The sequence below is a fragment of the Staurois parvus genome, unplaced genomic scaffold (assembly GCF_062004578.1).
Source record: "Staurois parvus isolate SC_StPar_1 unplaced genomic scaffold, SC_StPar_1.0 ptg000087l, whole genome shotgun sequence".
Taxonomy (NCBI): domain Eukaryota; kingdom Metazoa; phylum Chordata; class Amphibia; order Anura; family Ranidae; genus Staurois; species Staurois parvus.
Window position 1 is genome coordinate 11,112,934 of NW_028317883.1, and position 26,537 is coordinate 11,139,470.

General features: G+C 41.0%; 1 protein-coding gene and 1 long non-coding RNA gene across 4 annotated transcripts in view; both read left to right on the forward strand.

Annotated features, from left to right (window-relative positions):
- The window catches only part of LAYN (layilin), a 68,973-nt gene that overhangs the window by 36,918 nt on the left and 5,518 nt on the right, over positions 1–26,537 (forward strand). For all 3 annotated transcript variants that reach the window (XM_089670173.1, XM_089670175.1, XM_089670174.1), the window contains 4 exons: positions 22,197–22,354; positions 22,792–22,839; positions 24,030–24,104; positions 25,578–25,674. In XM_089670173.1, the coding sequence (XP_089526299.1) occupies positions 22,197–22,354; positions 22,792–22,839; positions 24,030–24,104; positions 25,578–25,674 (378 nt within the window). The remainder of the gene's footprint in view (positions 1–22,196; positions 22,355–22,791; positions 22,840–24,029; positions 24,105–25,577; positions 25,675–26,537) is intronic.
- Positions 86–6,720, forward strand: LOC149468428 (uncharacterized). Its single transcript, XR_016311720.1, has 2 exons — positions 86–1,242; positions 5,029–6,720. It is a non-coding gene; the product is annotated as an uncharacterized LOC149468428 (long non-coding RNA).

A 26,537-nucleotide genomic window follows, 5' to 3' on the forward strand; every position in this document is an offset into this window, starting at 1 on the left:
AAATACAACCAATATAAATTAATTAGCGAAGTAATTAAAACAGTATGATACAGATGTAATTTTTCTGCATAATATCCTTGTTAAATCTAAATTATGATTCGGCATTTATATTGATGGCAAGCTTGCAAAATATTTGGTTTTTATGATTAGTCATAATTAATATTAATATGTGTGAATGGTCTTTGACAAATGGTAGTATTTACTATTCTTCAATTATAGCTGAGACCAAAAGATATACAAGTTAAGCTGAAATAGTATATACCAGTTGAAAGTTGAGTAGACTATATTTAGAGATAGTTGGTTAAAAGTATTTGGTAGTTATGTCAAGGTTATTAGAAGTGACTTACTATTACATTACGTATTTTCTGTGTATATTTAGTATACGTCTCTAACACTGATACATATATAGTTTAGTGATTATACATTGATATGTTCTTAAGCTATAATTATTCTTTATATATAGCTGAGGGTTACATCATTGGTACATCAGCATACATATGTTCCTGTCCATCAAACATCATATGTATAGCATCTTTCCCTTTTATGAATTGGCTTTGCTAAGCAGTAATACTTTCCATAGAAGGTATTAAGATCACGAAGTATGACGTACATTTGCCTCTTAAAAGTGCATGAGACACAGAGACAGGGGAACACACACTCACTCACACACTAACATGACACTCTAGCATACACACGTCTGAGATGCTGGAACCAGGTGCTGCAAGACCAGATCATCATCTCCATCTACTTCCGGCTTCTTTACAAAGTCTAGAAGGACAGCATTAAGGACAAGGACATGGAGCATCGCACATGGCCAGGACAGCCATGACAGATAATGGTGACTTTTTCTTTGAACTTTCGCTTGTCAGTTTTACAATAGTTTTATCTACATGGAACTGTTCATAATACGCTTTACATTGTTATTTGACACCATTGTGTGATAGAATAAAATCACACTTCATTTTTTATTTCAATGGCTCTTTCATTCATAATCGCCTCAAGACACTAGAAGCAGTATTATATGTGTCTAAAAATCCAACATTTTGGTGAGCCAGCCACCGCCGAACGTTTTTTCTACGGTTTTTCCCATACCTTGTTAAGGGGGAAAAACGCACGATTCTGTGATTGTCAAGTTTTGGGAAAAACACGGTGAAAAGTACCTAGCAGAACAGGCGATTATACAGACTTGGACGAGAATTCCAGTGATTGAGCCGGGTCAAACGAGAAAATCTTCTGATTACGGTGAGTAACAATTATGGAGTTTATTGATGACTTAGTTAATGAAAGCAAGTTAGAATTTAAAGATGTTTCTTTATATCCTGAAGACAGTCAGCTATGGCACTATATGTATAACGAATGTTTACAGGCCAATATTCAGATAGATAAATCTAAATTTACTGTGCACAGACAGCGTAAGAAGATATCTAACATCTTAAATTTAGTAAGAATATTCAACAAAATGATTTTGAATGTTGATTTATCTGTTAAAAAAGCTTGTACATTAAAACAGACAGAATGTAGCACTGTACAGCACGAAAATTTGTCTCAAGATGCTCCTAGTTGTCCAAATTGTGACATTTTCTGTAATTACGTAGAAAATCTTGAGAAACAAATTGACTCAAAGACAAATCTTTTGTTAAGACTGCAGAATGACAGTAAACAGGTTGCCATGATTAACATAGATGACAAACAGAGTGATTCAAAATCAGAGCCACGTCTGTCCGATTTCTCTGAAAGTTCAGATATTGACTCTGATGACGAAACACAAATTAAACATAAAGAATTGTTATGTAAAACTGCAAAACTTAAGTTGCAAATACATAATCAATTAATGAAAGTTTTAAAAGACATCCCTGCTTATGATCCAGATAAAGATATCTATAGCAACATGGAAGTATATGAAATGCATGTCAAATGCCATCAGATTTCAGATCATGACATAAATTATTTGTTTCCGATGTGGCTCCCAATTAAATTTATGTCTCGAATTAAAAATTCTGTTGTTAACGATAAAGATCAGAAAAAACATAATGACGCGACAGACAGACTGCGACAATTGCTGTTATGTTCAACAGGTGAAGACGTACCTTCTGTAGAAATGCTCGACTTACTGCAGACTACTGCTGACGAAGACCCTTTTGAATTTAAAAGCAAGTTTTCCAAAGCATATAAAATTATATTTGGAGTAAAAAATGAGAAAGACTCAGCTATGATCAAAGCTTTTGTAAAGAAATTCACGTATTTAGACCCAGTAACCATTGTCATAGCAGAGGAAAAACAAAATTTAAATGACATAGTAAGTTTCATTGACAAAATTCGAAGAAAATTGCAAAATAGCAATATCACTTATGAGGTAGCTGCGCTTCAAAGTGACAAAAACAGTCAGATTACAGTTATGCCAGGAACTACAGGTCCCAGTAAGAATGACAACGACAGATGCAAGCAAGCGAGTCATAATGAGGATACCACATGTTTTCACTGTCATAAACAAGGTCATATCAGGCGCCATTGTTGGAAGTTTATATTTAACTCACAAATAAAGAAACTGGAAATAAACAGTGAAAAAGCAGCTTTTGTACAACCTGCTGTGTTGTGTAATGATAAAAATTTAACTGAACTGCCTTATGCCTCATCAGTTAAACAAATCCACACTTTGACTAGAAACAACTGTTCTGACAACAGGGTGAGAAGGGCTGTCACTGACAGAAATGGTTTATTACCAGTTCCAAAAATAGAATCACGTCCACATTCATCCCCGATATCGTTAGAATTTGTCGCTCCAATTGTATTGGATGACAATGGAAGGCCTTTTATAGACGGATTACTAAATGGTAAAAAGATCAGATTCCTAATTGACAGCGGATCTGAGATTAATCTGACCAGAGAAAACGTACCTGTGAAACCAAATTCACCCATGTGTAAAATAAAAGGTTTTAATAATACAGGTCATTCCACTGCTAGACAGGTGCCTAATGTAACATTTGAAATACCTGGGCTAGTGAAAACTAACATTGATATTTGGTATAGTAATGCCACCGAGAATATTCTTGGCATTGATTTTATCAATAAGCAAAAGTGGATTATTGATATTATGACGAAAGTTATTTGGAAGAACCCTTCTAGGCCCAAATCAATGTTAATGGATCCTTCTATATACAGTGATGTTGGTTTCAACTCTAAAATGTCTACAGCACAAAAATGGCCTGATACTGATGATAATTATGCTTTACAAGAATTGGTACAACGTTTTCCAAGTTTGTGGTCAAAATTTAAAAATGACATAGGAACTTTGAAAGATACAGAATTGAATATTGAGGGTAAAGATCCCATACCATTTACTCAATATGAATTACCACGAGAATCAATAGGACCACTTTCTGCCATTATTCAAGAGTTTGTACAACTTGGCATTGTAAAGAAAACACAATCAGTAGTAAATAACTGTATTTGGCCTATCAAAAATGCTGACAATTCATATTCTTTGTCAGTTGATTTCAGGACACTGAATAAACATATTACAAATAACAAAGCAGTTGTTCCTGATCATTCTAATATCAAGTTACATTTAAAGGCCGAATCCAAAGTGTTTTCTGCTTTGGAAATCGATAACAGTCATTTTTCGATCCCCATAGCTAAAAGTTGTCAATACAAGTTAGCTTTTAAGTTTCAGAAAGAGACCTATGCATTCACTCGATTAGTAGCTGGTTTAGACATCAGTGATGGTGTAGTCCATGAGTCCATAGAAAAAATTCTATCACAATTTTCAAGGCCAGAATGCATTTTTCAGCATGTAAATACAATTATGCTAAGTACGCAGAATGTTAACGAACATATTACTCTTTTGTCTGAGCTATTTATGTTGATACAGGATGCAGGCCTAAAATTTAACCCGGACAGAGTTCAGCTGATGAAAAGTCAGGTGAAATGCTTTCACATGCAGATCAGTCAAGGAAAGAGACAATTATTGCAGGAAACAGTCAGAGCTATCACTGCCATTCCAGTTCCTACAACACATAAAGCATTGCAACAATTTTTGAAAAACATAAATCATTGCAAAGAGTTTATACATGGTTTCGCAGAGAAAGTTAAGCCATTACATCATCTTTTGAAGAGTAAAAATAACTTAGTTGACCAATGGGGTCCAAATGAGAATAATGCTTTAAAAGTGTTGAAAAAGGATTTGCAGAACGCGCCAACATTAGGTACTATTGAGGTTTGTTCCAATGCTCCTTTTGTTGTGAAAACTCATGTATCTGATAATGCAATTTCAGTAACTTTGTCTCAATTAAAAGAAGGTAATGAGAGACTAATTAGTTACTTCTCCAGAAATTTATCACTATTGGAAAGAACTTTGACATCAGAGGCACAACAACTGTTGAGTTTCTTTTATGCAATCAAAGCTTCACAAAGCACAGTAAAGTCACATAGTATCATATTACAGTCTCCTGACAGTTCACTAAGAAGAATTCTTGAGGAAGATACATTCAGAGAATGCCGTGAAAGATATCCTCAGTGGATAAGAGCACTGTTAGCCAAACACATTGTGATAGGTACAGCTGTATCAGACAAGTCTCTACCTCAGATTCACAGCGACACATGTATTATTGAAGAACACTCTAACACTAGAGTAATGACATCAGCACAGAAAACAGTTACGCATATTTCTAAAGTTATAGGGATGAGAACAAAGGTATAAACCTTTGTCATCTCTGGGGTGATACAAAACCTTTCTTTGTTTAATAAAACAGGGTTTTGCGGTCATGACCTATGATGAAATATTGCGTCCTGTCATACCTAAATAACACACTACTTTTGTATTCTAGTTTAGGTAATCTTAGACAGGATTAGGACAGTATTTTGATTGATATATAGAAGTTTTCTGTAAAAGGAAATAGGAAGTAATGATACTTCACAATATGTGTTTCAAACTCATACACTGATTGTTCCATAATCTTTCATATTTGTTGAAATAGGTGCAAGAATAATGCAATGTTTGTGCCAAAGTAATGATACTGCATTTCTTTACAGAAATGACATCTAAAATCAAATATGAAGCGTAACAATCTCCTACAAGCCAACGTGAAGGAATTTGAACGTTAAAGAAGAGTTCTTCATATGGAAGAAGATTGAACAAGAGCTTAATACTTCACACTTGTGACTGATTTATTGCGTTCAACAAAGATGTTTCTACTTTACAGAACTTAACGAAGATATTTTATAGACATTGCATGAAGAAAAGATTCATCAAGAGGAAATCTATTTATTAGTGATAAAACAATTTATTATTGAAAATATTGTTATAGGTCACATATACATTGTAATGATCCTTTTATTCCGATACTTACATCCATATTGGGATATTATTATTATTATTATTTTTTATTTTTTACATATTCATATACGGAATATTTTTTGGTTAAAACTTCATAGAGTTATTCCAGTTATTAGAATATCTTTTGTTAAAAGATACAAGAAACATATTACTCTTATAGGAGCAATATAAACGTATGACACATTTTAGAATGGAAAGTATATTTCCGGAACCTTAAAATATTATACAAATATGGAAATATAATACATTAATTATTATTTTTATTTTTATTATTATTATTATTACTATATTATCATATATCAATTAACATTATGATTAAGAATTTTTAGGAAGAGAAACTAAAGATAAGGTATAGAGTTCTGAAGGAAAGTTATTTTTTGATTGGTCCAGTTATGAAGAATATATACGATCATTTGGTATAAGACGGTGTGTATGGGACATGAATGAAGTGTGCATTGATTTGGCATTAATTTTAGACTAATCATAATAAGGGGGAAATGTTAAATCTAAATTATGATTCGGCATTTATATTGATGGCAAGCTTGCAAAATATTTGGTTTTTATGATTAGTCATAATTAATATTAATATGTGTGAATGGTCTTTGACAAATGGTAGTATTTACTATTCTTCAATTATAGCTGAGACCAAAAGATATACAAGTTAAGCTGAAATAGTATATACCAGTTGAAAGTTGAGTAGACTATATTTAGAGATAGTTGGTTAAAAGTATTTGGTAGTTATGTCAAGGTTATTAGAAGTGACTTACTATTACATTACGTATTTTCTGTGTATATTTAGTATACGTCTCTAACACTGATACATATATAGTTTAGTGATTATACATTGATATGTTCTTAAGCTATAATTATTCTTTATATATAGCTGAGGGTTACATCATTGGTACATCAGCATACATATGTTCCTGTCCATCAAACATCATATGTATAGCATCTTTCCCTTTTATGAATTGGCTTTGCTAAGCAGTAATACTTTCCATAGAAGGTATTAAGATCACGAAGTATGACGTACATTTGCCTCTTAAAAGTGCATGAGACACAGAGACAGGGGAACACACACTCACTCACACACTAACATGACACTCTAGCATACACACGTCTGAGATGCTGGAACCAGGTGCTGCAAGACCAGATCATCATCTCCATCTACTTCCGGCTTCTTTACAAAGTCTAGAAGGACAGCATTAAGGACAAGGACATGGAGCATCGCACATGGCCAGGACAGCCATGACAGATAATGGTGACTTTTTCTTTGAACTTTCGCTTGTCAGTTTTACAATAGTTTTATCTACATGGAACTGTTCATAATACGCTTTACATTGTTATTTGACACCATTGTGTGATAGAATAAAATCACACTTCATTTTTTATTTCAATGGCTCTTTCATTCATAATCGCCTCAAGACACTAGAAGCAGTATTATATGTGTCTAAAAATCCAACAATCCTGAAGTGACAATATAAGACTCATAGGGCTGGCCCTTGTTAACAGTACAAAGCATTTCTACTGCAGACCACAATGTACATGCTAGAAGACAGGAGATGAAAAATATGTGCACAGAACAGGGGCGTAAATAAGGGAAGGGATAGGGGGTCAAAGCCAAAAAAGGACATAGATAAGGGGGTGTCCATGTACAGTGCAACACCTGAAGCAGGAGCTGCACATTCAGCCCTTCAGTTCACAGAGATGGAGGCTGTTCCTCCAAGGCTCCAGTCATATTACTCAACCAAGGGACGACTTCCCTTACTCTTAACTGCCTTGGTGTGGCAGTGTGTGGAAGTGTGTTTTATGAAGGGGGGAGTTGTACTGGGGGAAGAGAGCTGTACTGAGGGTGGAGAGCTTTACTGAGGGGGTCAAGTTGTATTATGAGGGAAAGAGTTGTAGTGAGGGTAGAGAAGGGGGGGAGCTGTATTGGGGGGGGGGGGTTAACTAAACAAAGGAGAGCTGTGCTGGAGAGAAGAGAGCTGTACTAGAGGAAGCTGTACTAGGGAAACTCTAATCAGGGGAGAGCTGTGCTGTGGGAAAGAATTTCTACTAGTGGGAGGAAGGGATTTTGGCTTTCTGTGGGGGGGGGTAATTATTTGTTGTTCTTTCCAGTATTACACTCTCGAGACCCATATGCTCTGTACTATGCACTCCTGACCCCTGTAATCTGGGTGTTACTTACTTCTGACCCCCCTTTTACTGTACATTACGCATTCCTGACCCTTGCTCTTTGTGTGTCATGCACTCTTGGTTCCTGTGTTCTGTGCGATATGCACTCATGACTTCTGTTCCTAGTTTTTATATACTCCTGACCCCTGCTCTCTGTGTTTTATACACTCTTGTTTCCTGTGCTCTGTGCAATATGCACTTCTGATCCTATTACTTATATACTCCTGACACCTGCTCTCTCTGTGTTACTTATTTCTGATCCCTGTACTCTGTATGTTGTGCAACCCTGGCCCCTGCTCTCTGTGCTAAACACACTTCTGACCTCTGCATACTGTACATTATGCACTCCTGTCCCCTGTACTCTGTGCGATATGCACTCCCGACTTCTGCAGCTGTGTGTTACATACTCCTAACCCCTACACCCTGTGTCTTACACACTTCTGTGTTTTGTGTGATACACACTCAAGTATTAAGCCCTTCCCATTGTTGCAGCAATTTTACCACTAGCATAATTCGCTGCGTGCACTACCTAATTTTTTTTACCTCTGGGTTCCCAGGGTTGAATTCCCCCCCAGGAAAAAGGTTATATACAGCCCTGGCACAGAGAGTACAGTCACTGTAAATAAAATACAGATTAAAATATATTTATGAAAAGGTTTCATTTATAATTGTGTGTGATAATTTGTCTGACTGAAACTGTAAAAAGGTCAGCTTGTTCAGGGCTTTCAACCTTGAATTCTATGTGTAGAGAAGAGGCACTTGCATGGCAGATTTCCACTTTAATTTTTGCTAGCTGATATGCATTTAGATTTACAGGGGCTAAATATATTGAAAATGAAACCTAATAATTTTAAAGCTTTACTCCATGCAGATAAAAAAGGCACACATTAACACCTTCACGCTGGCCGCACACAAATGTGCGGCCTCCCAGCGTCTGGGTCTAGACACCGGGCGGCCGCACATTTGCATTCATGTAAGAAAAAACATTTGTGCTGAGAGCGTGCGCCCTGCGCGCTCCCAGCACACATATCCGGTACTCACGGAAAGGTCCCGGTCTGCTCTTTCGATTGGGACCTTTCTCGATCATGTGACCGCCGTGACAACGCGTCACGGCGGTCAGATGATCCCTAATCCACGCCCCACCTGCCCCGCCTTCCGGCATCTGAAACTCTTAAAGGGCCGGGAGGCGCTGGCGGGAAGAGGTTAAAGTGATTCTAAACCTTAATTTTTTAATAAATAATAAACATGTCATACTTACTTGTTCAGTGCAATAGTTTTGCATAGAGCAACCCCAATCCCCCACTTCTGGAGTCCCCCACCGGCAATCCAGGCTCCTCCTATTCAACAAGTGTCGCCATAGGAAGCTGCTTCCTATGGGACCACTTGTGTCGGCTCAATCCCAAGCCACGTTGCCGGCATCCATAGACAAAGAAAGCAAAGCTTAGCCTCGCCCCCCACTCCTAGACTGAGATCGGACTCAGGTAAGTACTTGTAAGTACTTGGGGGGGCTGGGCGGATCCTGGTCACAAAAGTTTTTTTAAGTTTATGCAGAGAAAGCATTAAGGTAAAACTTTAAGCCTTTAGAACCACTTTAAGCAGCTGTATTTATAATACATCATTAACCACTTCCTGTCCGGCCCATGTATATAAACGGCCGGATGGGAGCAGTGCAGGAGTGGGTTGCAGTTCATAAACGGTGCCCGCATTTTCAGCATGTGTGCCCTCCCTGGGAGCACGCGGCACCGCAATTGCTGTACGGGATCTCTGGGTGAAGTCCTGATCATGTGATCACTGATTGGCCAATTAGTGATCACATGAATAGTAGTAAGCAAGATGTCACTTCTGACATCATTGCTTACTACGTGTGAAATCTGTGAATGATCACAGAGATCACATGGTACAAGGCTATTCACAACCAATCACAGACCAATCACAGCTCTCACAGTATTTCTCAATGGCTGCAGGAATTCAGCCAGAGAGAAGGAGAAATTATTACTTTTACAGCCCTTATGGGTGTAATAGGACAAAAAAAAAATCTTCAGCACCCCCACACTATGGTGACACTGTACTGCTAGGGGGACAGTATGTTAAAAAAAACACATAAATAATACTATCTAAAAAAAATAAAAATGTAAAAAAAAATGTAAAAAAAATTATGTGTGGTTATAAACTAATTTGGGTTTTTTTTTTTTTTTTTTTTACTAAAAAGATAGCTGAATACATTTTGGCCAAGATTTATGAAGAAAGATTATTTATTTGCAAAATGTTATAAGAAAAACACTTTTTTCAAAATTTTTGGACTTTTTCATTTATATAGCAAAAAAAAAAAAAAATCCCAGTGGTGAATAAATACCACCAAAATAAAGTTTTATCTGTCTCAAAAAAGTGCTAAAACATTTATATGGGTACAGTGTTGCATGACTGCGCAATTGTCATTCAAAGTGTGATAGCGCTGAAAGCTGAAAACTGGCCTGGACAGGAAGGGGGTAAAAGTGCTGCGCTTATGGAAAAAGATAATATCTGACTCTGATGTCTCGTGTCTGTGTGAGTGTGACCTGGCACATGTGCAATGTGCCGGTGGGTGAGTGATGACTTCATTGTGCACATTGCTGGATCACACAGCCTACTCTTTTAGTGCCTGCTGATCTATGTCAGTGTTGGTGGTGGTGTGTTGTGTCAGATCTGTCACTGTGTTGGTTCAGCTGCCAGCTGTCACAGCGTTTTATCTCCCCCCATTGCCTGGAGAATTCCAGCCTGGGATCTGTCAGAGTGTGGATTCATCATCTTCCATCCTACAGTCTGTCTGTGACAATGATTTTGTCTTTAATATTGGTGCTGTTGGCATCTTATGGCACTTATTTATTGCAAATTAAAAGAAATTTAGCAGTTTCATGTTTTGTTGATTTAACATTTTCTACTATTTTTAAAATGTTTTTCTTTCTTGGGGGGGGGGGGGGTTAAATAGCTGGTCTCGCCTAGGGCTCAAAATGGTCTAGCACTAGTCCTACTCAAGTGTGCTCACTGCCGAGTCACTTTTGTGTGTCCATAAGACACACAGAGCGTGGCTCAGCCCCGCCCTCGCTCCCTCCTCACTGGCGGTGATTGAAAGCAGTGGTAGCCAATAGCTGCCGCTGCTGTGTCTCAGCCAATGAAGAGAGAAGACCCGGGTGAGCTGCTGCTCTTGTGCACATTGCTGGATCAAGATTGGGCTCAGATAAGTATTAGGGAGAGATTCTGGGGGGTGCTGCACACTGCAGGTTATTTTGAAAAAATAATGTTTTTCTTTGTCTCTATTATAAAATTTTGCAAACCGGTAATTTTTCTCCTTCACTGATGTGCATTGATGAGGCTGCACTGATAGGCAGCACTGATGAGGTGGCAAGGATAGGCAGCATTGACGGGCACTGATAGGCGGCACTGATGAGGCACTGATATGCAACAATGATAGGTGGCACTGATGGGCAGCACTGATGGGCGGCACTGTCTGGCGGCACTGACTGATGGCACTTATGGGTGGCACTGATGGGCAGCACTGATGGATGGCACTGATGGGGGGGGGGACTGCTGGGCACTGGTGAGTGCCACTGCTGGGCACAGGTGGGTGGTACTGATGGGCACTGGTGGGTGTCACTGCTGGGCACTGATCATCAGGGCACTGGTGATCGGTGCCGATCCGTCCTCTGACAATTGCCAGTTATCGGAATTACTTTCCTCACGCTGTGACAGCGTGAAAATAGTGCAGCCGATAACCGGCAACTGCCAACTGCATTTACCGATCATCTGCTGTGTCATTGGACACAGCTGATCATGTGGTAAAAGGCTGCTGTGATTGGCCCTTTACCACATCACGTGATCAGCTGTGTCCGTAGGACACAGCGATCATAAAGATTGCCGGGGGCACGCGGGAGGGTGCGTTCTGGGAGGACGTCATATGACACCCTCCCAGAACTGGACAACCGCGCTGTAGCCATCATTCGGCTATAGTGCGGTTGGTAAGTGATTAACCACTTCCTGTCCGGACACTTTTACCCCCTTCCTGTCCAGGCCAATTTTCAGCTTTCGGCGCTCTCACATTGTGAATGACAATTACTCAGGCATACAACACTGTATCTAAATGAAATTATTATCATTTTTTTCAAACAAATAGAGCTTTAATTTGGTGGTATTTAATCATCACTGGGGTTTTTATTTTTTGCTAGAAAAATGAAAAAAGACTGAAAATTTTGAAAAAAAAACATGTTTTTCTTAGTATTTGATACTAAATTTTGCAAATAAATATACTTTCTTCATAAATTTAGGCCAAAATCCATTGTGCTACATTTTGTTGGTAGACATAACCCAAATCAGTGTGTATTATTTAGTCTTTGTGAAAGTTATAGAGTCCACAGACCACGGTATATATATTTGATATATTTGAAAATGTATCAATCCTGATGCAGGGACTACCTATATAATTTCTTGGGGCCCTAAAATGCCAGGACAGTACAAATACCCCCCAAACGACCCCTTTTTGGAAAGTAGACAGTCTGAGGTATTTAATGAGAGGCATGGGGAGTTTTTTGAAGTTGTCATTTTTTGCCAATTTTTTAAGGAAATGATGAAAGTAAAAAAAATTCTTTTTTTTTTCCCACAAAGTTGTCATTTAACAAGTTCTTTCTCTCACACGGCATAGGCATACTTGCAATTACACCCCAAAACACATTCTGCTACTCATCCTGAGTATGGCGATACCACATGTGTAAAACTTTTTCACAGCCTAACCACATAGAAGGGCCCCACATCCAATAAGCACCCTTAGGCGTTCTAGGGGAAAAATTACACATCTAATTTCTTGACTGTCTATCACAGTTTTGGAGGTCCTGGAGCACCAGGACAATTGAATTACCCACAAAATGACCCCATTTTCAAAAGAAAACACCTCAAGGTATGTTTTAAGAGGCATGTGGAGTCCTCTGAAGACTTCATTTTTTGCCACGTGTTTTTGGAAAATGTGAAAAGAAAATGAAAATGTATTTTTTTTTACGCAAAGTTGTCAATCTATGAGATATTTCTATTACACAGCATAGGCATACTTAAAATGATACCTCAAAACGCATTCTTTAACTCCTGCTGAATATGGCGATACCAAATGTGTGAGACTTTTTCACAGTCTGGCCACATAGAGGGGTTCCACATCCAATAAGCACCTGTTAGCGTTCTAAGGGCAAAAATCGCACATCTAATTTCTTAACTACCTATTGCTGTTTTGGAGGTCCTGGAGCATCAGGACAATGGAATTATCCACAAAAAGACCCCATTTTGGAAAGCAAACACCCCAAGGTATGTTTTAAGAGGCATGCGGAGTCTTCTGAAGACTTCATTTTTTGCCACAAGTTTTTGGAAAATGCGAAAAGAAAATGAAAATGTATTTTTTTCTACACAAAGTTGTCAATCTATGAGATATTTCTAATACACTGCATAGGCATACTTAAAATTATACCCCAAAACACATTCTCTAACTCTTCCTGAATATGGTGATACCAAATGTGTGAGACTTTTTCACAGTCTGGCCACATAGAGGGGTTCCACATCCAATAAGCACCTGTTAGCGTTCTAAGGGCAAAAATCACACATCTAACTTCTTAACTACCTATTGCTGTTTTGGAGGTCCTGGAGCATCAGGACAATGGAATTATCCACAAAAAGACCCCATTTTGGAAAGCAAACACCCCAAGGTATGTTTTAAGAGGCATGGGGAGTCTTCTGAAGACTTCATTTTTTGCCATACGTTTTTGGAAAATGTGAAAAGAAAATGAAAATATATATTTTTTTATGCAAAGTTGTCAATCTATGAGATATTTCTATTACACAGCATAGGCATACTTAAAATTACACCTCAAAATGCACTCTTTAACTCCTGCTGAATATGGCGATACCAAATGTGTGAGACTTTTTCACAGTCTGGCCACATAGAAGGGTTCCACATCCAATAAGCACCTGTTAGCGTTCTAAGGGCAAAAATTACACATCTAATTTCTTGACTACCTATTGCCGTTTTGGAGGTCCTGGAGCATCAGGGCAATAGAATTATCCACAAAATGACCCCATTTTGGAAAGCAAACACCCCAAGGTATGTTTTAAGAGGCATGGGGAGTCTTCTGAAGACTTCATTTTTTTTTGGAATATGTTAAAAGAAAATGAAAATGTATTTTTTTCTATGCAAAGTTGTCAATATAGAAGATATTTCTAATACACTGCATAGGCATACTTAAAATTACACCCCAAAACACATTCTCTAACTCTTCCTGAGTATAACGATACCACACATGCAAGACTTTTTCACAGTCTAACCAAATGGAGGGGCCCCACATGCAATAAGCACCGTTAGGCATACTAAGGGCAAAAATTACACATCTAATTTATTGACTACGTATCACAATTTTGGAGGTCCTGGAGCAGCAAAGTCTTCTGAAGACTTAATTTTTTACACAGATTTTTAGAAAATGTGAAAAAAAAGTAGTTATTTTTTCTTTAATGCAATGTTACCAATAATAACATATTTCTAACACACTGCATAGGTATTCTTAGAATAACACTTTAAAACACATTCTGCTACTTTTCCTGAGTATGGGGATACCACATGTGTAAGACATTTTCAGTGTTTGGACTGATTACTGGTCATTGCAACCTGTTTATCACAAAAATTAAAAAAACAAAGAGTACCTGTTGTTTCAGTGCAGAGGATGGGTGGCACCAGTGTCTTGCAGGAAGGTAGCCAGTGGGATGTGCAGATGGGTCAGTACCGGTGTCATGCATAGACGTGGTGAGCAAACAGGCAAAGTAGTGGTCCAGGAAGAAGACAGAAACATGGTCCATAAAAAGGCCACAGTCAATACAGACAGCAAGCAAAGACGTGGTAAAAGGATTGGTCCAGGCAGAAACATTAAGCTTAGGGCCTTGGTTAGGTAAGACTGGACAAAGGGGTAGAGGCTTCATCCCACCCAAATCTCTTCCAAGCCTCTGGTCTCCAGACCCTGATCCGGGAATTAAAAAACCCAAAGAAAACAAAAAAGTTTTCTCTGCTCGGAAACACTACTCTGGATCCCCTCACATACGTGAGACCCCTGTGTTGTCTTGAATCCCACTACTAAAGTGGGAGGGCAAAAGATCAGTTCAGGCAGCAGGCAGAGGCATGGTCGATTAACAGGCCGAGGTCAGTTCAGGCAGCAAGCAGAGGCATGGTCGAGTAACAGGCCGAGGTCAGTTCAGGTAGCAGGCAGAGGCATGGTCCATTAACATGCCGAGGTCAGTTCAGGCAGCAAGCAGAGGCATGGTCAATAAACAGGCCGAGGTCAGTTCAGATGGAAGGCAGGAAAATGAATTCAGGCAACAGGCAGAAACGTGGCAGGGAAATAGCAAACAGAGGACAAAGAGATATATCTTCACCGTACTTCACTAATAATGTAGTGCGGTATGGTAGATACGGAAGCACTCTTCTATACAGAGACCAGGCTTTGAGGGACACTGGGGACAGTAGTATCGGGTGTCAGATCGAATTCTATGTTTGGAGCATACCCGACATCTCTTTTGAGGATTGCGGTCTGTTTCGGTAGGGGGGACGATATTGGGGAAATGTCTTTCATGCAATCGGCTCACTGCATCAGACCGAATTTGTTCAGGTACGGGTCTTACTTGATAGATGAGGGATGTGATAATCTCTTCCTGATATTGTAAGAAGGTGACAGGTCTTTGTGTGGACTTCTGGAAAACGATGTAGGAATTGTACAGGGCCATATGGAAAAGGTAGAAGGATACTTTTTTATACCAGTAAATTGATCTTCTGTTGGGTATGTAGGGCTGTAACATTTGATCATTTAAATCCACTCCCCCCATGAACAGGTTGTATTCGTGTATGCATTGGGGTTTTCGGATGGGACCGCGACTTCCTTGAATTTCCAATGAGCTGCTGTTATGGATAGATGAAAGAACATACACATCCCGTTTGTCTCGCCACTTAAGGGCCAGGATCTCTTCATTTCTCAAGCTAGCTGACTCCCCCGTTTAGCTTGGTGGCAACCAATTGTTGTGGAAATCCCTTCCGATTGGGTCGAACTGTGCCACAAGCTACAGTGTCCTTGAGATAAAGGTGGCGGAAAAGGGGCAGGCTTGTGTAGAAATTGTCCACGTAAAGATGGTACCCCTGATTGAAGAGGGGGTATACCAGGTCCCAGACAATTTTTCCACTAATCCCCATATAGGCTGGGCATTCAGGGGGCTCTAGCTGACTGTCCTTTCCCTCGTAGATACGGAACTTGTGCACGTATCCTGTGGACCTTTCGCAGAGTTTGTTCATCTTCACCCCGTATCTGGCCTGTTTACTTGGAATGTACTGTTTTATGATCAGCCTCCCAGTGAAATGGATTAGGGATTCATCGACACAGATGTTTTTTTCAGGACAATATATTTCTGAAAATTTTTGGTTGAAATAATTGATTAGTGGACGAATTTTATAAAGTTTGTCGTACTCGGGGTGATCTCTGGGGGGGAACAGGGAATTATCGTTGAAATGTAGAAAGTGCAGAATTGTTTTATAGCGGGTCCTGGACATAGTGGCAGAAAAGAGCGGCATGTGTTGAATGGGATTTGTCGACCAATAAGCATGCAGTTCATTTTTTTTTGTTAGTCCCATATTAAATGTAAGGCCAAGAAACACTTTAAATTCTTCAACTGTGAGGCATTTCCACTCAAATGTTCGAGCATAACAGGAGTTGGGATTTTGAGTGATTAATTGCTGGGCGAAAATATTGCATTGGTGCACAACTGAATTCAAAAACTCTTCAGTGAAAAATAAATGGAAATAATCAATGGCTGTAAAATTTTGGGTTTCTGCCTGAATGCCTGACTGGGCTATGAATGGGGGAATTATAGGTGCTCCTGATCCTGAAGGTAGCCACACAGGGTTTAAAAGAGCATCTGGGACAGCAGTATGGGCCCTAATCCTTGGTGGCTGATGTGACACCTGAATACTAGAACTTGCACTTACAGTGCTGGTAGTAGCCATATCAGAAGAACGTATTGAGCTGCTGGTGGTTGCTTGCTGCTCCTTGGAGTTCCTCATTCTTTTTGTTGGAACACCTTCTTCTGAGTCAGAGAGTGAACCGCTGCTGTGTTCTGGTTCATATACAGAATCAGAGTTTGACAGTGAGAGTTCTCCGTCACTCTCATCTGTCATACTCAGAATTTGAAATGCCTCCTCGCTTGTATATGATCTTTTGGCCATATTTTTGACACTGATCAGGACCCACTGGTATGGCAGTGATCAGGATGGTGTTGCAGTGAGGGACAGATATCTGGCTGCAGTTGGTTCACACTAGTCACTGTTGGGCAAAAATCAGAGATACAGTGAGGTGGCTGGCAATGTTTTGTGAGTGTGTGTAAACTCTGTGCAAAGGCTGAAAATTACTCACAGTTAGCTGTACTGGATCTCTCTCCTCACAGACGATGGCAGTGAACAGGATCCACTGGTGTGGCAGAGATCAGGGACACTTTATGAACAGGCACACTGTAAGGTGATCAGGGACACTGATTGGGCCACTGTATGGTGATCAGGGACACTGCTGGGCCACTGCGGTGATCAGGGACACTGCTGGGCCACTTGTGTGGCGATCAGGGACACTGTGGCAATCAGGGACACTGTGGCGATCAGGGACACTGCTGGACCACTTGTGCGGCGACCATGGACACTGCTGGGCCACTGCGATGATCAGGACACTGCTGGGCCACTTGTGTGGCGATCAGAAACACTGCTGGGCAACTGCGGTGATCAGGGACACTGCGGTGATCAGGGGCACTGCTGGACCACTTGTCCGGCGATCAGGGACACTGCTGGCCACTTGTGTGGTGATCAGGGACACTGCTGGGCCACTTGTGTGGTGATCTGGGCCACTGCGGCAATCAGGGACACTGCAGTGATCAGGGACACTGCTGGACCACTTGTGCAGCAATCGGGGACACTGCGGTGATCAGGGACACTGCTGGGACACTGCGGCGATCAGGGACACTGCTGGACCACTTCTGCGGCAATCAGGGACACTGCTGGGCCACTGCGATGATCAGGACATTGCTGGGCCACTTGTGTGGCAATCAGAAACACTGCTGGACTACTGCGGTGATCAGGGACACTTCGGTGATCAGGGGCACTGCTGGACCACTTGTCCGGCGATCAGGGACACTGCTGGGCCACTTGTGTGGTGATCAGGAACACTGCTGGGCCAATGCGGGGATCAGGGACACTGCTGGGCCAATTGTGTGGTGATCAGGAACACTGCTGGGCCAATGCGGTGATCAGGGACACTGCTGGGCCACTTGTGTGGTGATCAGGAACACTGCTGGGCCAATGCGGTGATCAGGGACACTGCTGGGCCACTTGTGTGGTGGTCAGGGACACTGCTGGGCCACTGCGGCAATCAGGGCCACTGCGGCGATCAGGGACACTGCTGGACCACTTGTGCGGCAATCATCGACACTGCGGTGATCAGGGACACTGCTGGGCCACTGCGGTGATCAGGGACACTGCTGGACCACTTGTGCGGCAATCAGGGACAATGCTGGGTTACTTGTGCGGCAATCAGGGACACTGCTGGGCCACTTGTGTGGCGATCAGGGACACTGCTGGGCCACTGCGGCAATCAGGGACACTGCGGCAATCAGGGACACTGCTGGACCACTTGTGCGGCAATCAGGGACACTGTGGCGATCAGGAACACTGCTGGACCACTTGTGCGGCAATCAGGGACACTGCTGGGCCACTGCGGTGATCAGGGACACTGCTGGACCACTCGTGCGGCAATCAGGGACACTGTGGTGATCAAGGACACTGCTGGGCCACTGCGGCAATCAGGGACACTTCTGGGCCAGTTGTGTGGCAATCAGGGACACTGCTTGGCCACTGCGGCGATACTGCTGGGCCACTTGTGTGACGATCAGGGACACTGCTTGGCCACTGCGGCGATCAGGGACACTGCTTGGCCACTTGTGTGGCGATCAGGAACACTGTGACGATCAGGGACACTGTGGAGATCAGGAACACTGCTGGGGCACTATGTGGCGATCAGGGACACTGACAATCAGGGACACTGCTGGGCCACTTGTTAGGCGATCAGGGCCACTTGTGGGCGATCAGGACCACTTGGGGCGATCAGGGCCACTTGGGGCAATCAGGGCCACTTGTGGGGGCAATCAGGGCCACTTATGGGCAAAGCCACTTGTTGGGGATATCAGGGCCACTTATTGGGGTGATCAGGGACACGTGGGGCGATCAGGGCCACTTTAGGGGCGATCAGGGACACTTTAGGGGCGATCAGGTGTCACTGAGGTGGAGGGCAGTTGACTACTACCTCTTCTTGGCTGTTTCTCCTCTCACAGACAACTCCGTGTGAGGAGAAGGAGGCGGAAGCCGCACCATGCGGCTTTTATTTACACTTAAGCTGTGTCCTTATTGGACACAGCTGATCACATGGTATGGGACCGATTTCATTGGTCCCATACCATGTCACATAATCTACCGTGTCCGTCGGACTCGGCGATCATCGGGCTCGCGGGTGCGCGCTCTAGGAGCCGCGCACGAGCCTCAGACACAAGGTGCCGTTTAGAGACGGCAACCCGCTCCTGTAGGTGTCCCGTCCTGCCGTTTATAAACAGCGGCCGGACGGGAAGTGGTTAATGTCATGAAGGACATTCTCTCCACCACTTTTTTTACTTTTAGCAGGAGAGCCCTGGAAGATTCATTTGGCATTAATAAACAATGGGATTAGATGTGGCAGTGGGATTTATTTTCTTCTTGTCAGGCATCGTTTATCGTTATTTACATTGATCTGTATCGCAGGACAATGTGATTGACAATACATCATGAAACTTTTTGGGGATTTTTTTTCTTATAAAGGACTGTGTAAGTATCTTTATTCACTCTTTTCTTTTTTAGTAAGAATAAGTAGGGGTATGATGTACCCCTTACGCATTCACATAGGGTGGGGCAGTATCTGGGTGTCCTATTATTTAAGGGAGCTTATAGATCCCAATAGCCCCCAGCCCATAGACCGCCATAATCACCAGGCCAGGGTTGTGCGGATGATCTCTTCATCTACGGCAGCCATCTTGAGTCCCTAAATAGCCAGATGGACTCAAAACTTGATAGCTGCCTCTGATGCAGCTGGGGGGGTCTGGCGAAACCGGTCCATGGACTGATAAGTATACTTTTCTCTCACAGCTTGAAAAGAGGGACTATAGTCTGAATTCATGGAATGAAATGTGGTCATCCTCATTGCACCATCGATGGGATATGTGCTTGTTTTTTGCACCTGCATTATTGATGCTTACTTGCATGGGAGCATATATATCTCCAAGCAGCTTTATGTATGAGGGAGGTATCTGTCTATATTATTATTATTATTATTATACAGTATTTATAAAGCGCCAATAGTTTGCTCAGCGCTGTACATTACAAAGGGGGACAGAACATGTGACAGAACAATACCAATACAATGCAAAACATGAGGGGATCGAGGGCCCTGCTCTTTCGAGCTTACAATCTAGGAGACTATACATATGAAAGTGGATCTACATCCATAGGCAGCCTTCACATCTTATTTTCCTCCTCCGGATTATATTCAGCTACTCCTTTCCTGATCGGGACACTCTATAACCATACACATGTATTAAGGGTGGCTCAATGCAATTGATTCAGTGAAATCACTACTTGGGTTTTTCTATGTCTGCCAGTTCATTCCTTGATCTCCATTACATCTTGGATCCTTATGGTTTATCCAGCATATCTTTACACAAGATGAGCAATGGACAGGGAGGAGATACACCAATATAGCTCAGTCCAATCAATAATAATATATCTATAGAATGTAATTATTAATGAAACATATTGTATGGATGATAGTTGATTCATTGCATCCAGGGTCACTACCTCTGACACATACCTTTTCTTTTATATTGGGTTTATGTAATTGTGCTTATGTGTTATTTTAACTAATAAAAGTTAATTATTGCTGTCAATGATCTCTGTCAATACTTTAATCAAAAATGAGAATTTTCTCTTTATATTTCAAATATTTTGGGTCTCAGATGTTGAGCAAAAGCCATTTTTTTATGTTCAGAGTATTTTGGATTTTGTGGTAAGCTCTCCTCCCCTTACTTGCAGTATATATTCTAAGACATAAGCCTGGTAGGATCATTTTTTCTTTTGATTCTTGTAGGATGATCTCTTGTCCTCATCCACGTGGGGACAAGATACTTTGGTAGGAAGGGGGTCCCCCTAGAAAGGTACCCCCAACGTTGAGGACATGTGGCCCAGTATGATTCAGTGTGGCTCAAGCTTGTCCCCCCTTTCTTGGCTAGTGAAGCTTTATGCTTGGACAAGGGTCTGTTAAGAATTTTTAAAGGGGACCTCATGCTTTTTTTTTCTTAGTTTTGCATGGGGTTCCCCCTAAAAATTCATAGCAGACCTGAAAAGGCTGGTATGGAATTTAGAGAGGACTCCTAACTTATTTTTTGTTGATTGTTTTTTGCATGGGGTCCTTGACATCCATACCAGACCCTCATCAAGGATAAGGGTCTGGTATGTATTTTTAAGGAGAACCCAACATTTTGTTTTGTATGGGGGTTGCTCATTAACATCTATGGTATATCTAGGATAAGGATTTGGTATAGATGAAAGGAACCCCTGGCTGTTTGCTTACAAGCATAAGTAAAATGCCCAAAGTTGTAATGTGCTATCAATTTAAATAGCATTTCTTCCTTCTCTGTAAATATCTGTTTTGTTGCAGTAGGCTGTATAAATTGTACAGTTGTGATATTTCACAGGCAGGTTAAACCCCCCCCCCCCCCCCACCACCACCACCACCACCACCACCACCACTTCTCCTTATTAAAATAAAGGCTCCCCACTCAACAGATTTTTTTTCTTCGGTACATGTCCCCCAGAGCAGTGCCCAGCCTTAATACCGTTTGTTTATCAGTCCCTTGCCTAGAAAATGGCCACTACTGGTTTTAACCTATGACTCCTGTTGTCTTTGGATTTGGCACCCAAACTATAGTCATTTTCTCAGAAACTGCTGTGAACCAAACCCAAGTATGTTTATCTCAACCCTAGGAGGGGAGAGCAGAGTAACTAAGACTTGATTAAGTCATCAGCAGCTTCTCCTTTCACTGTCAAGTGACAGGTGGGGGGAAGGACAAGTAGGGAAAAACCAAGTCTCCTGTCCTGCCTCTGTGTGAAAGAGCTGTGTTACTCTTAGGACGTAATGGATAGAAATACAAATCATTTGGCAAATAGAACAGCTCTCGTATATGTATTGCATCTGTGTATTTAGCTGATGTTATGTAGTTCAACTTTGAACTATAAATAATTAAAATTTGTTATCTACAAAATAAAAATTAGAGTTCTCACAGTAGAGACCATACATATTGCTTATTCTGCTGAAGGGTAATGTGTGTCCTTACTGAGTAGCCTTATCCTTACATTGCTGAAGAATATAACAGCAAGACATACGAAAGTGAAGGAATTCTAGAAGATCTGCTGAGAATGTTTCCTGTTTTAGCATTGTTATTAATAAACTCAAAAGTTTGCCTATGATAGACAAACCACAAAAACATATTTAGCAGAGTAATATTTAGGAGAACTTGTAATGTTTCTTTTCCATGGCAGGAACTGGTATGTGGATGAGCCATCATGTGGGAGTGAGGTGTGTGTGGTCATGTACTATCAGCCATTGACTTCTCCTGGTGTTGGTGGACCCTATATGTTTCAGTGGAACGATGACCGATGTAACATGAAGAATAACTTCATATGTAAATATTCAGAAGGTAAGTGCTTTCTAACTTTAACCACTTCGAAATGTTAAATTTAGGAGATAAAGTCATAGATAAAGGCAGTATTTCTAGGATGTATTTCCTCTATTCAGCACCACTTAGCAGGTGTGGCAGTCAAAATGCAATCCAGATGGCCTTATACTTCGAACATAATACGCCATAGAAATGTCAATTCTTCATCTTCACTCAATTACCCTCTTCCTCTCCTCTTCTATACATCTCTCCTCCCTACTTTTCACTTCATTCCCTTTCTCTTCAAATACCCTATTACCTGATTCTCTCGATCGCTGCCCCTCCTGATATCTTCACCCCTCCTCCTATCCCACTTTCCCTATGCCCTATATCCAGTTTCAACTTGTACTCCAGTGGAGTGTAGTTATATTTGGTTGTGTTTTATTAATCCTACAGTGTCTTCATTAATTATTTTACAGAAAAGACAGCTCGTCCCCCAATGAAAAACACGTCATCATCACATATTGGTGAGTCATTCAGTATACTTGTATAATGTAATGATTATATAAAACAGTGGTCTCCAAGCTTTTCAAACAAAGGGCCGGTACACTGTCCTTCAGACTTTAGGAAGGCCGGATTAGGGCCAGTGAGGATAGAAAATATTGTGGCCCCAGCTTCAATGAGAACAAACATGGCCTCAGGGTTGTTGGTCAGTAGGAGGAGGAGTAGTGCCCCATCATCGGTATTAGGGGGAAGAATAGTACACCATCATTGGTTTCATGGGAAGAAATACTGCCCCATTGTTGATCTCAGTGGGAGGAATAGTGCCCCAAGGGCCGGATAAAGGGTAGAGAAGGACCACATCCGACCCCCGGGCCGTGGTTGGGAGACCCCTGATATAAAATATAGGTAATTAAAATATTGGTGTACTCAGTGACATTACTAATCCAGAGGCAGGTATACCCAAAATAAGAGGCAGTGACCATACCAACAATTGTCATTCCGATACCAGCCAGACATACAACAGCCCCTGCTTTATACAGATTTCAGTGGATGCTGGAGATGCCTACTGGGATTGCCATTGATGGGCTGAAATATCGGTGAACAAGTTTGTACTGACAATGGCTTGTAGTTTCTAAACATCAGAAATAAGCATCAGAGGTCTTTAAATGTGGAGGGTGGCATCATTGACGAGTAGTGAAGTTCTGAGATAGAAGGGGGCGCAGGGCCAGTTGAACTTTCACAGGAAAGGGCAAGCTTTGTATGTAAGCTACTTGCTTCTTTGAATCCATGTATCACTTTACATTGGTGCATTTTCCACCATATGTTCAGCTTGAGTGGCACACATTTGCTTGCTTTAAATGGAATGTATAGTGATTCTGTATATATTTTATTTACTGTGATAAGCAATGAAAAAAGCCTATACCAAAAAGGCCCATTGTTTACTGAGCTAAATAGGTCAAGCTTATATATACACACACAACTGAGTGACTCATCTTTTATCTCCCCAACACCCTGTCTGCTCTGTTCAGATGGGAATTTTAAAAGAGAGACTGTCCAAAAGCAAACAGCTTCTGCTGTGCACTCTCTTCAGCAAACTCATAATGCTTTGTCATGGGTACACTCTCTAATAAATGTTTATTTAAATACAAATAATGCACATTACCCTTGATTTCTACTTCTCTAGTAGTTTTTTGTTGTTTTATTTGTATTACAGATATTGGAGCCAGTACTACCAAGGACCCAGAAATATCCATCAAAAACACCAATGAGACAGCAAAAGAAGCTGCAGGTAAGTGTCTGGTTAAAAGCTGATAACTTTAAGAAATATACTTGAGAATTCATGAGAGTTTATGATACTCTTTACAACAAATGTTAGAACAGGTACCTAAATTTGGGGAGAGCAATCATCATTTGTCATGCATAGATGCACTGAGGCCAGAGTGTTCATATGGAGAGGTTTGTAACTTGGTGGTCAGAGCCTGATTGGCATTCACAGACACTAATTCCCCATCAGGCCCACTTCCCCTTTGATTGACAGCAGTCTACTATGGGCTATGAAATCTGCCCACTGGTTGCTGTCAATCACAAGGAGAGAGCAGATCTGATCGGAAACTAGTGTCTCTAAAATGCCAATCAGGTTCTGCCCACTGTCAGCATCAATGGTTGCTAAGAGTCTGTCAGCTGTGAAGCCGAAAACGTCCTTGACAATCAGTGATAGGTGCGGAGGGTAGAGGGTAGCAGTGGAAAACATGTCATGCTGCTGCATAGTGTACAGAGAAAGAGGCAGGCACTCTGCCTGTCTCTGTACGCCAACTTAGAGTTGGTCCTAATTACCTCCAGTTTCATTATCTAAGAACTGCAGGTCATTTTTTTCTGTATTCGGGGCAGGCATAGTGCTACTATGAACTACCTGAATCTGCCACAAGTTTAAAGCTACCAAACCTGGTGGCAGGGCAATTCTAAAAGGGCCATACTGCCAGAAAAGTTGGGCAAATGTTTTATTGGATTTCCCTCTTAGTTCCGTAGTTTTTTCAAGATTGCTGAACCAAAGCTTCTGTTCAGACACCAAAAAATGTCTTTCTGGGAATTACTCCCCCAGACTGGAATTGTAGAAAGGTCATAATGGCCTTGGCTTGTGCATTGTTTTACTTCATTTCTATGACAATTAAATACTAAGAATTGATTATTTTAAACACATATCCGATTTTATGTTAGATGAATGTTGATTACACCCATATTGTTGGAAAATTAGCCATAATGAGTATCTTATTTTTGCCTGCAGTTTCCACTGTACATCATTTTCCTCCTAAGAAGACCTTGCACCTTACCTTGACCCAAGAACACATCCACTTTAGAAGCTTTTATAGTACAGCCAGATGTTTCCCCCACACACAGGACATTACACTTATTTAGTTCAACACTAACTCCGCTTCTTCCCTTTATTTGAAAAATACAATTATTTTCCAAGGTTAATAAGTGAAAGTAGTGCAAAAGAAAATTACTACAAAGGAAAATGAATACAAAGGAAGACTAGTACAAAGGAAAACTAATTGTTTAATAGAAATCAGTGGGTATAACTGATCATTTTTTGCACAATGATTCTTCATGATCTATATAATTAGGGTGTGGCAAGGGTGTGTCTGTTACCTAAATATTTTGCACTAAAGGGTGTTCCTATTTCCTATCTGTTTAAGACCACAAATAGCTGTCACCAGTATTTGAATGAGTGTTATATATGACTTTTTTGTCTTTCTCTTTTCAGAGACCTATATCCATTTCATTCTCATCGCAACAATCCCAGTGCTGACACTCTTTTTCATTTTTATTGGAGTTTTGTGTTGCTGCTTCATAGAAAGAAGGCAAGTGTATTGTCAATTTGTAAATTAATTTAATTTAATTGTAACATTGGAGTGTCAGGGTGTATCTAGAAGGAGGAAGGGTGCAGAGGTAACATGGTGGAGAAAGGTTCAGACAGTATAGAAAACCTCCAGGGAAAATATATTGTATTTAAAATGTGCAGAAAAATGAGGTGACTTATTACAAATATAATTATATTTTTTACTGAAGTCCAGCTGTTTAAATAAATAAATTATATATTAATTATCATCACATGAGATACTATTATAGGAAGGAATATATGAATCAATATGAAATAATGATGTATGCAAATAACGTAGCACAGTGAACAAAAACATACTATATTTGTATACATCAGAAAGCAGGGGATGGTTGCTATAGACCAGGGGTATTGAATTAAAATTCAAGGAGGTCCGGTCACTAAAATTTTCTTCTGGCCAATGTCCGAATATGGTGTGCCCCATCAGTGTGCCCCCTTACATTAGGTGTCGCCATCAAAGTGCAACTTTACATCATGTATTCCCATCACATCAGGTGTGCCCATCAGAGTACTCCTTTACATCAGTTGTCCCCATCAGAGTGCCCCTTTACATTAGGTATCCCCATCACATTGCCACCTTACATCAGGTATTCCCGTCAGAGTGCCCCCTTACACTCAAAGTACCCCTTTCTATCAAATTTTCCCATCAGAGTGCCCCTTTACACCATATTCCCCATCAGAGTGTCCCTTTCCATCACGTGTGCCCAACAGAGTGCCCCTTTTCACAGTATGTGCCCATTTGTGCCCCCTTAACATAAAATTGGTCCGTCAGAGTGCCCCTTAACATAAACCGTGCCCATCAGAATGCCCCTTAATATAAATGCG